The sequence below is a fragment of the Callospermophilus lateralis genome, chromosome 2 (assembly GCF_048772815.1).
Source record: "Callospermophilus lateralis isolate mCalLat2 chromosome 2, mCalLat2.hap1, whole genome shotgun sequence".
In the NCBI taxonomy this organism is placed as follows: domain Eukaryota; kingdom Metazoa; phylum Chordata; class Mammalia; order Rodentia; family Sciuridae; genus Callospermophilus; species Callospermophilus lateralis.
Window position 1 is genome coordinate 194,519,321 of NC_135306.1, and position 12,424 is coordinate 194,531,744.

A 12,424-nucleotide genomic window follows, 5' to 3' on the forward strand; every position below is an offset into this window, starting at 1 on the left:
CACCAAGCCAATAGCAGTAGAAATCAACATATTAGGTAGACGCTAATGGGGATGGGATTGCAAGAGGACAATTACAACTAGAGGAAACATTCACCTCTGTGACCTGAGTTACTGGAGAACCCTGAAAACCCCTAAATAAAAACTCCTCTGTATGCCTTTTCCATCAAAACTTAAGAGTGACCTCACTAGTGTGTTTGTCTATCCACTTACATTTAACAACATGCATTTCCTAAACCCAACATAATAATCACTAAAGGACAGCCTCTCCCAAAAATGTTGAATTCACTCAAACTTGGAGATCTATAATATTCTAACATTAGACTTGAAAAATTGATAGGACACATGAGAAATATCCACACAAAAGGGTGGATCTTTTGTTTTTGTGTTTTTCATATTCTTCAGTTTCAGGGCATTTGTTTGTTTTAGTTAGTAGACAAATGTTTAGTAATAAATAAGAGCATTAGTAAATCCTGGTGAAACTTCAGACACTCCACATTGCAAGAGCTTTTGCACAAACAGAGACCATATATTCCTACACAAATATCTGAAGGGGAGCCTGCAGAAGTCACCCAATCTGGACATATCAAGGACCTATGGGTGTATGCAGTGACAAGATGTTGCTGTATTCAGAAAGAATCATGTAGGGATAGTTTTACTTCTACTGCCAAAACAAGAGAAACCTTTTCTATAAACAAAGAATTGTTTTCTGTGTGATTATGTGTCTTTCACAGAACTAACTAAATATTTATCCATAATGAGATAAGTAAACTTTAGAAAAATGTTAGGCATGTGAGAACCTTGGTTTGATATGTTATTTCAGGGATTCGCTTTATCTTTGTTTTCTGCTTCCACATTTCAAGTGAATAAATGGGTATATTATTGAGGTAAAATATAAGAATGGAGACACTAAAATTTTAATAATTATTCTTGTCAATCACGTCAGTACCCATTTTTTTCAGTTTCAACTGCTGTCATCATTCATTTTATCCTGAGTTCAAAATAAATGCTAATAGTCTTTCTGATGTTTTATTTCAGATAATTTAACTGTTTTGGTCACTTGGCCTACCTGATTCATTACATGGAAAAAATAAATAATGTAACTGAATTTATTTTCTGGGGCCTCTCTCAGAATCCAGAGGTTGAAGAAGTCTGCTTTGTGGTGTTCTTATTCTTTTACGCAGTTATTCTTCTGGGAAACCTCATCATCATGCTGACTGTTTTCATGGGGAATCTTCTGAAGTCTCCCATGTATTTCTTCCTCAACTCCTTGTCATTTGTGGACATTTGTTTCTCTTCAGCTACAGCACCCAAGACAATTGTTGACCTTTTAGCAAAGAACAAAACTATCTCATATGAGGGGTGCATATTGCAACTCTTTGGGGTGCATTTCTTTGGAAGCACTGAGATCTTCATTCTTATAGTAATGGCCTATGATCGTTATGTGGCCATCTGTAAACCCCTGCACTATATGACCATCATGGACAGGGAGAAGTGCAATAAAATGCTCCTGGGGACCTGGGTAAGTGGGTTCATCCACACTGTTATCCCCATATCTCTAGTAGTTCAGCTACCCTTCTGTGGACCCAATGAGATTGATCACTACTTCTGTGATGTCCGCCCTTTGCTCAAACTTGCCTGCACAGACACACATATTATCGGTGGTGTTGTGACAGCTAACACTGGTACTCTCACTTTGGGGAGCTTTGTGATCTTGCTCATCTCCTATACTGTCATTCTGGTGTCTCTGAGAAAACAGTCAGCAGAAGGAAGACGCAAAGCTCTGTCCACCTGTGGAGCTCACATCACGGTGGTCTTCATATTTTTTGGTCCCTGTATTTTCACATACATGCGCCCTGATGTTACATTTACAGAGGATAAGACGGTGGCTGTATTTTACACCATTATCACTCCCATGCTAAATCCCATGATTTACACACTGAGAAATGCAGAAGTAAAGAATGCAATGAAAAAAATATGGGTTAAGAAGGTTTTCTGGATTGCCAACAACAAAAATTGGAAATAATAATTTAAACTGGGTGATCCTAAAAGTGGTCAACCTTAGTTAATTCATCTCTACAATAAACAAAATAATAGCATCAAAGGATTTTCAGAAGTAACAAATGACAGAAAAACATATTGCACAGAATTAAGGTATTCTTTATCATGATCATTATACTTACAAACAATTAGGTATGTTCTAAATATTCAAAGGCTCGGGAGTCTGAGTATGCTGAGAATCTCAACATGAGCAGAGTAAGCAACATTATTTTCTCCTGTTGCTCTTTATCTTTTATGGTTTTCTTTAAGTGTTTAAAAGACTACTATGAAATATTTAAGGTTATTTCTGTTGTATAAAACAATGTTTGGTACAGATTAGAGAATCAATAATGCATAGATTGAATGAATGACAGAATACATAAAAACATCAAATCTTAGCTAATGAATTTTGATATTTCTCACAAAACAGTGGAAACATTCTAGTAATCTTGGAATGGGAACTCGTGGTATGTTCAGAAAGTTAGAGATAAAACACAATCTTGGAAAATAAAAAAATGCTTTTATCTATTGGTTGTGGGAATAAAAAGTTTTTTCCATTCTTAGGATTGATTTTTTTTTTTTAGATATATATACTATTGTCTTCGACCCCTGTCAACTATGTGTCTCACTAACTATGTATATCTCACTAACTTACTTCTTCTGACTGTAAACTTTGTCATCTGTACCAGCTGTAAAGTGATTACCAGCCAGGCTGAAGAATGTGAATTAAAACAGAGCCACATATGAGAACCAGGCTACTGTGATTCAATATCAAGTGTAAATACAACCTACTTAAATGCATGTGCTGGAATCCACGATTCTTATAATATTTGAGCCAAAGAGCTTTACTGAATACACAAAGCCATTTTTCATTGACTGAACTAACATTATTTCCACGTCTGGGTTCCAGAGGGACCCATAAAGGACAGGTATTATTTTTTTAACGTTAACTTTTATTTGCCCTGGTGGTAAATTTCTCCTTAACCGTGACAGTGACCTGAGCATTATTCTTTACAGTAAATAAACATATCACTGATTGTCTCTGCCATTGTTTCCTTGTCACATCCACAAATCTAATAGTATAGATGCTGCCTTCACTTAGGTTTGTGTTTATGGTTGGAGTGGAGTGTAAACTTTACATATGACAAAGACTGTGGTGCTCAATAGTGAAATCTGATGTGGTTGAATCCACAAAAATAGAGGTGTAAATATTATACATCTTCAAGACATCTGTATAAGTAGCTATAAGAAAAGTATAAGACTTGCTTCAAAACTATGTATATGCATGGGTATTGCCCCCGTTTAAGAAGCATGCCCTGGGCTTCCATGTGCCACTATTAGATCAATTGTAAAATGGAAACTAAATTTATGCTCCTCAATGTATGTTTATCATGAGTGTCACCAATGGGGTTTTCTGTAAATATAACAAACTATTTTGAGAGAGTCTGACTCATTTAGTCAGCAATATGAGCTATGCAAATACCAGTCTTTTTAACTATACCTTTGAGTTATTTTCATACAGTCAATAGAACATCTGCATACTTAGATGTACAAATCTGGGAATAGATGATTCTTGATGCATTTAGAAAACAAGAGATGTATGTATCAATGGAATTCAAACAACAACATCTGTTCTGTTAAAACTGAATTTAGAAAACTGGATTATAAACTTGTGTTCTCCATTCAATAACTTTTTCCACCCTCATCTTTCCATTACGTCCTTGAACTAACAGATTAATCCTGTGACATCAGAATTCCTATCCGTTTTTCAAAAACAGAGTAGAACACATGGAAGAGGACTCAAGTTGCCATCACCGACTTCATAAACATCCTTGTTCACAAAACTCCTGAGTCAGTTTCCATCAGCGGAGATCAGAGAGTCTTGAGCGATTCTTAGGGAGATGCATAAGAATCACAAGAACTCACTCTCTCAGCTCTTGCGAGGAACTCGCTGCCAACTGTGCATTTGATTTTGTGAATGCAGGAGCACAACATTGAATGCCACCCTGGTCACACAATGGCAGAACTGACTTTGGTTGGAAACTTCTTTGATTACAAAGATGGAAACCATTCTAATTTTCAAGATAAAAAATATTAAAGGTTTTCTTCCTATGTTTTCTCTTTGTGACTTTAGTCCTCTCCCCTGGGGTAGTAAAAACCATTCCAGACACATTTCTGAACAAGGCTCAATGAAACATATAAGTATAGTTTTTATGTTCTCCACGTGACATCCTTTTTCTCAATTAAATATATCCAGAAAGAAAAACAGGTATCACATGTAGGAGTATCTAGAATTAAAGTGCTTCATGTTTTCTGAGTGAGAAAGTTTCATTTTTCAATGTTCTGAGTCCAGTTCTTGTATAGTGAACAGTTGTTCAATTTAACTGGAAGAGTAAGAGAACACTGCTGCTTGGTGCATGAGAAAGAAAAGCTCCTGTAGAAACCTGGAATTTGGAATTAAGCACAGGCACATCAGACTAGATCATTTGAATTCCATCTTCCCAATGACACATCAAAAGCATTACTTTTTTTTTATTAACCATTAGTTGCAGAATGAACTTTTGCATAACACTACCAACTTTGCTCTTTCAAGAACAGTTTTGTCAAAAAAAAAATATATAGAACCTCAAAAATAGTTACAGAAAGGTACCTTGAAAGAATTAACATAAAAATCAAGCTACAGATAATGGACATGAGAGACAGAAAGTTCTGGTTTCTATTCATTATATCCAGGCATTAAATAACTATGGATGGTGTACACCCATAATATCAGCTACTTATAAAGCTAAAGCAGGAGCATCTCTAGTCTGAGGCCAGCCTCAGAAACTTAGTGAGACACTGTATCAAAAAAGGGAGGGGGTTCTGGGAATGTAGCTCCATGGTACAGCACTCCTGAGTTCAATCTGCAGTAATCAAAATACAGATAAACTATATTATTTATGCTTACACCTAAATACACAGCCTTCCGCTCTTCCATTATTTTTTCCAGGGATCATACAAATGAAGAATGTAATACTAACAATGCCTGGGTCAATTTCCTTTCACTCTGATTTTTTTTGATAATTATGAAGATTAACAAAAAATAAATCAGAGCCATGTTCAAATAGACTTATTAATTTGGGGGAGAAACAAAATAGTCAAATGTTCATAACAAGTAAGTTGACTTTACTATTTGGAACATGTGGCATATATACACATCAAGAACAGGCTTATTGAAAATAAACACGGGAATCAGACCCCTGTCTGTGCAGCAATAGTTGTCTCTGTTAAACTTCACCTTTCTGATTTGGATGATCCCACCAGCATAACTTCCAGAGCAACAACCAACATCAAAACCAGAAACTAACTTGATCCACAATGTTCTTCTTATTTCCTTTCTAGTATGACACATTTCTAAACCTCATCTCATGCTTCCAAGTTTCCTAATTTTTCAAGCAGGACTCATGTCCAGGCCTCTTTGAAAATGAAAGGCATTACTGAAAACCTGGGGCTAATTTCTACAAATGCACTCGTGACCTGGACACTTGGACACTGCTGTAATTAGAGTGTGCACAATTCAATACCTTAATAGGGACTGTGAGTATGTGATAGTGCAGTAGAACATGGCAGCCCTGTGTTTCTCGTATGTGAAAACTTGGTGAACATTCATCCCCATTCTTGGATCTATTTCTGCAGTGATATGGTGTGTTGTAGATGACACTAGATGATCTGATGTCCCTTCCAATTCACAGACAATGAATATTCCTACATATATGGAGCAATTTCCTCAACATGCTGAAGAGAATATAGAATTATGTTCCAATTTTTAGTAAGTTTTACTTGTTTAACTCCCCTGATTTTACAGCAGTAAGTATAATTAACAATTTTAAATTGCATATATTCACAGTGTATTATGTGATGATTTGATATCTACCCAGCCTATGCAATAATTACCACAGTTAAACTGATTTATATGTCCAACACCACATTCATTTTCTTTGTATGTCCATGTGCAGTGTCGTGAGCCTGCTTCATGAAGCAAAAGCTTTTCTTCATTTCTAGGATAAGAATACCCACTCATGTTGAGGTAACACCTTCGTTTAGTTTGAAAGATGAAACAAACCCCTTAATTCTATTCACATGCCTCACATACACAGAGAAATAATTAACTGCACACCAGGAACATCTATTTTTTTATTTATGTTCCTACCTAATTTCAGACCATAAGTCAACATGATGAATCTTTCATGCTGCACATTTACAAAGAGTATCATTTGAAGAGTTACGAAGACTTTTAACATGAGGGGGAAGAAAAAGTAACCATGCAAATATTCTGTGAGTTTGAAGAAAGGTATTCATGCTAAATGCATGCTGTTCTACTAGTTAATTAAAAAGAAAAATAGAAAAAATTTTCAACCCTCTTGAGACTTCTAACTACTTGAATACATCACCAATTGAGCATGGAATTAAAATAACCTTGATAAATGTATTGTAAATAGTATAATCATATTGCAATTTTCATTTTTGAAGCATAATTTGTTTCAAAGTAATTAAATTGGTCAACACATACTTTTTGTATTGGTTTATTGCATATATATTAGTGGGAATCTCAAAATGAAGTGCTTGGGAATACTCTTTATCTATGAGAGGGATCTTTGTTAAAATAAATATGTTTCCCAAAGAAAGGAACAACTCCCAAACTATGCAGTCTTTACAATTGATCATATTTACGAAGTATAATAATTCCTAATAAGTCTGAGATAAACAAAGACAAAATGTTCCATAACTTAAGATATGGAATGGAATTGGAAAATCATATATCTTAAGTTTACATTCAGAGAAGATAAGGATAATTATTGTTGTTGTTGTTGTTGTTTGCATGAGCCACACAATTTAATTTAATGGCAATACTTTGGAAAACTTGAATATTTCAAATCTATTGTGGTTCTTTTATCTCTGAAAGTCCTTGCAATATTGGTATGTTTCTAACTTTTTCTTTTGTCTGTGATGTTGGGGCTCCTATAGTATAAGAAACAACAAGATGTTATTATTATTCAGATGTTATTATTATTTACATGTACATAAATATATAACACAAATAATAATAACAACAGTACAGATTTGCAGACACATAGAACTTTCACTGAGGAAGTCTTATAAGGATAATTTATAATATGGCCATCACAAGTTTCCAACTTATATGTAGAGTTACAATTGTACTTCAAATCTTTTCCTATCTGAAATAAGTTAGATATTATATACAAAGGTCCTCAAATGTTTGGTATTTCCTTTGCTCCAGTGCAGCATAACTCTGGTAAGTGAGGTCTTCTCAACATTTTCTTTCCCCCAAGAAGACCCTGTTCACATCATTTGCTATAACTTGTAATTTGTCCAAGTTCCAAGAAAATTGATGCCCATGGAGATTTTTTGAAACACATGGCCTATTCAATAGCCTCCCTTATTCAATTAGATTTAGCCAGACAATCAAGTCCCAAACTGCCAAGATTCATTTTTTAAAAGTGTTCTCTAGCATTCACAGCTCACATTAGTGAAGTGAATTCACCTCTTCTTTTGTGGTAAAGCCATCTCCTTTCACCCTGGGAGTTTTGCTTGTATCATGGTGGTATCTGACTCTATAATTTCATCTGTAGGTATTGAAGGGCTATGGTATCATCTTGAGACCAGAACAAACATCAGTCTTTGGACATCCATCCTATGCATTCATCAGTCAAAGGAAAACTATTGGTACAGATACTGGTGGAGGATTGACTCCAATGCCTAAAAGTTCACATATTTTGCAGGTTCAAGATTTCAGTTTTCCTCACCTAAATTTGTCATTTCTATTTCTGGAATATTCTCCACAAGATAATGCTGAGGCTTCAATTTTAAGAGTCCACATATTTTGTTCAGAACAGTCACCATATACCTTTCACAAAATTAAACATGAACATTTCTACTCAGAGTATTACCAAAAAAATCCTGGTATGTTTGAGGGCAGAAATTTGGGGCTGTTCAGATGACATTAAGGATAGAGATTTGAGCCCCAACTTTAAACTCCACAGTCCTTTGGTGTTACATTCCTTGAGGAGACAGAAACATGGATTTCTACAGCAGCAAATAAAAAAAAGTTCCCCTCCTGAGCAGCACTTCATCCTCTCCTTGACAGCTGAAGCAGGAGCCTTTGCTGTGGATCATGTGGCACCAGGTTACAGATTAGAAGCAGGTGGCCTTGACTCATGCTACGTATGGTTCATCTCTCAAATATAAAACTTAGTAAGAATTATTCTGTATGAGTTATGTGTATTAAATTATAAAATAAATGGTTGATCTTTTGAATTATAATAATGATAACTAGGAATTCTTAATCCCTATTATCTATCAAAGTTAACAGAATATTTTCACATCTTTCTTTCCTGGTAAGATACTTTCAGTGATAGTTGGTCTACTGCCTTTTGTTCTATAGAAGCATTCACAAGGTTTAACATTTATATATTTTCAAAACTTTGTCAAGATTGAATTCATATAACATAGAATTCACTCACTGAAAGTGTGTAATTTAAGGACACTTATAACACAGTGTTGTGCAACTATCAACATCATCTAAGTTTAGAATATTATTCATCCTGCAAAGAAAAACTCATAGCCTTTGTTCATTCCTCTGAGCTAGCATCTTTCCCAGTCCTTAGCAAACACTAAATCTCCTTCACCCTAGGTTTGCCTTCCAGATGTTTACCAAAAAAAAAAAAAAAAAAAAAAAAGAAAGAAAGAAAAGAAGAAGAAACATACAATATTTGGCCTCTTGTAACATGCTTCTTTAATCATCATTTACTTAAATTTTCATGAATGTTATCTGTATTTATTTCTTTTTATTGTTAAGTAATAGTCCATTTATCAGTTGTTTGTTATTTTGTTTCTAGAATAATGCTGCTACGAACGTGGTGTATAAGTTTTTGTGCAAAAGTATGTTTGTTTCTCTTAGGTGTTTCCCCAAGAATGGATTACATATGTGACCTTCTGAGGTAACATGAAACTGTCTTTTATCATGGAAATCCTGTTATATGTTTTCACTGGCAATGTTTGAGAGTTTGAGAGCCCCATTTGCTCCACACCATGGCTGCTACTTGCTAATTTCTATCTGCTATAATTCTGGTGTGTGCTGAGACATCTCATTGTGACTTTGGTTGGTCTTTCTTAAAAGTTAAAAGGTGTTAAACATCTAGTGGCCATTTGTATAACTTATTTATGAGTTATACACATTTCAACATGTACAGCTGCAGACATAGACCAAAGGGTAAAAGCAAAATCTTTGGTGCCACCAAGATTTCCATCTGTAGTTATCTCCTGATTTAAGAAACAGGCACTGTGACTGAGATACCTACTGCAGGTAGAAATATGCCCTAAGCACTCCCATTGTGTGGTTTTTGTTGTAATTTTTTTAAAAAGGCAATGTCAAAATGTACATGTTGTATATTCTAACTCTTTCATTGAATAAATATTGCGTCCAAAAAATGTTGTGCAATGTAAATATATCACTCACATTTTGCTAATGAAAGTTAAATTTACGCTAATTCTTCATACAATAATAGCAGATCAAGTAGGTTCCAGCTTAGATGCTTAGATACTGATCTAGAAAAGATTATTTACCAGGGGATTATCCAATTTGGGGAAGTGAAAGTGAACAGAAAAGTCTATAGCTTCAGGGGCTGAAGATGTATGAACCCAGGGGTTCATTATTCCACTGAGGTACATCACCAACCCTTCATAAAATGTTGAGTCAATGTGTTGCTAACTTTCTTAATACCTTTTAAATCACTGAGTCTGAGTCTAGTCTCAAAGTTGAAATCCTCTTGCCTCAGCCTCCAAAAATGCTGGGATTACACGTGTGAACCACCAAGCCCTCATGGGCTGCTTATTTATAAATAAGCATGTTCTCTTTGTGCATGTGGACAACATTATTAACTCTCAGATTAAACTGATCTTGAGCTGGGTGCAGTTACACATGCATGTAATTGCAGTGGCTCAAAATCAATCTCAGCAAAAGTGAGGCACTAAGCACCTTGGTGAAAACCTGTCTCTAAATAAAATTTCAAAAAAGGGGCTGAAGATATGACTCAGTGGTCAAGTGTACTTGAGTTCAATCCCTGGTACAAAAAAAAATTGATTTTGAGAAATTTATCATCTCATTTCTCTCAAAATAATATAGACCTTCATATTTACCTATATTTATCTTTTCTTAACCTTGACCTAACAATTAATCAACAAAAGAGGGATGAAAGGGAATCTCCCCATGCATGGTCAATGTTAAGTTCATCACTTTTAATGTGTTCAAGGAAGAAATAGTTGAAGGGAAGTTAATCTCTTCAACTTTTAAATGAAAAAGGATATCACTATTTTCATCAGCAAAGGCTACAAATTAAGTGACATATACCATGGCTATACCACTGCAAGACTGGCAGTTGATATTGTCATCATATCTCTGTAAAAAAAAAAATGCCATTATTGACCAGACTTGCTCTCTGCAGAACCGGGGAGTCTGAGTTCTCATGCACCTTGTTTGGGGCCCTCCTAGTAATCAAGAGGAGACTCCCTGACATCCTCCAGTGTGGAGCTCCTAAATGACCTAAGTTATAAATGACCTAAGTTTACGAAGTCACTGATGGAAACTTGAGTATTATCACATGTTCCACTTCCTGGTTTGTAAGACTCATGAATCTGACAGCTGATGCATACCCCCCAATTCAAGAATTAAGTGCAAAGGAACTCAGGAAAGAGTAGTGTTAATAAAATGTATCAAATTGATAACATGTGTATTTATTAACAGTTTTCCAAATTTGATCAGTTGGGCCCCTGTGTGATGGACAGAAAGAACTGGTGGGAGTACATATCCAAATGGACTGTTGGTATTCCATTGACTCATAGAGCTCTTGGACTCTATGAACTACATCATTTTGAAAGTTTGCACAAATATAAACATCATCATTTCTTTACTTCTTCCTCTTCTTTTTTTTTTAAAAATCATTTCTTCAGCTAAAGTCATTTAATGAGAATATGAACAATATATTCTTGATTTTTTTAAGTAAAAGGAAGAATGTGAGATGAGTATTAAGGGGAAACGAAAGAAAAAACAAAGAAGCAAACATAAAGTGAAATAAAATAATAGAAATAGGAAGTTAAAAAGCAATACTTCTCATGTTCAAAAGCTAATATTAACTAAGGATTTTACTTAAAAACTAAAAGAATCATAGGCCACATTACAATTCTAGGAAATGTCATAAATGAATCCACAGAAACTATTACATACAACTGTTACATACAGAAATGTTAGATACAATTAAGTAGAAAAGCAGTGAACTCCAAGAGAACAATACAATCCACATTATTGCAATCAAATAAAATTTCAAAAGAGTAGAACAATTCAATAGTTATCAATGAAATAAAAACATATTTCAATATTATTTTATGAAATTACTATTAAATGTGTATATCCAAGATCATTAAAGGAGCAAAGTATGTAATCATAAAATTACTTGTTTGTAAATTGTTTTGAATTAGGTATTGTCCTAAATGTGATAATCAATTGGTTTTCAAATAGAGCAATGACATTTATTTCTGGCTGGGGGGTGGCCAAGGGGAGGTACTAAGGATTGAACTCAGGGACACTGACCACTGAGAAACATCCCAGCCCTATTTTGTGTTTTATTTAGAGACAGGGTCTCACTGAGTTGCTTAGCGCCACACTTTTGCTGAAGCTGGAGTAAATATATTTTTTAATCTAAAAAATTTCAAAAGAAACCTCTATATTAAATCTCATTGCCAGGTTGGTGATTTGGTTTAGATTATGATGAAGTATTTGAGAAAACAGCTCTCCCTAAGGTCATTACAATATTGCATCATTACTTTTAAATATACCTTATAAGTAGAGAAAAGAGCATTCCTTGCCAAAGCTTTGATGGAACAGCAGATTTCATTAGGTGAGAGAACTGGGGAGTCTGGTGTCTAGAACCTTTTGTGTTTAGGATATCAGTTATTTTTAAATACTGGTTATTCACAAAATGATTTCTCAAGATTCACTTATTTCACTTTGGATATTAGCACTAAAATTATACTCAGAAGAGACACCAGGATAAAGCAGAACTCAAGTCCTGCAAAATACTTTTGAGATATCTTTATTCTCTAGCAAATATAGAGTGTTTGGTGATGTAAAAATTAGTACAACAACAATGTTTTAATTACTTGTAATATAACTGTAAGATATTATTCAAAGGAGTTATAGAGGAGAATATTAGGATGATGATATAATAAAGTACATCCAGACAGAACTCTGAAGGAGGGCAATACGAGTCTGATAAGAAGATGCCAGTCATTGCAAAGCGAAGTGAGATCCTGTCCCATTTTAAGGGATCAGAAT

At 34.7% G+C, this 12,424-nt stretch overlaps 1 protein-coding gene across 1 annotated transcript; it reads left to right on the top strand.

Annotated features, from left to right (window-relative positions):
- The first annotated feature begins 1,078 nt into the window (after window positions 1-1,078).
- Window positions 1,079-2,023, top strand: LOC143390408 (olfactory receptor 4S2-like). Its single transcript, XM_076842802.1, has one exon. It carries the CDS (start codon window positions 1,079-1,081, stop codon window positions 2,021-2,023), a length of 945 nt encoding a protein of 314 aa, XP_076698917.1.
- Window positions 2,024-12,424: the final 10,401 nt, after the last annotated feature.

Coding starts and splice junctions, on each gene's coding strand:
- LOC143390408 (XM_076842802.1), top strand. CDS start 1,079: ATGGAAAAAATAAATAATGTAACTGAATTTATTTTCTGGGGCCTCTCT.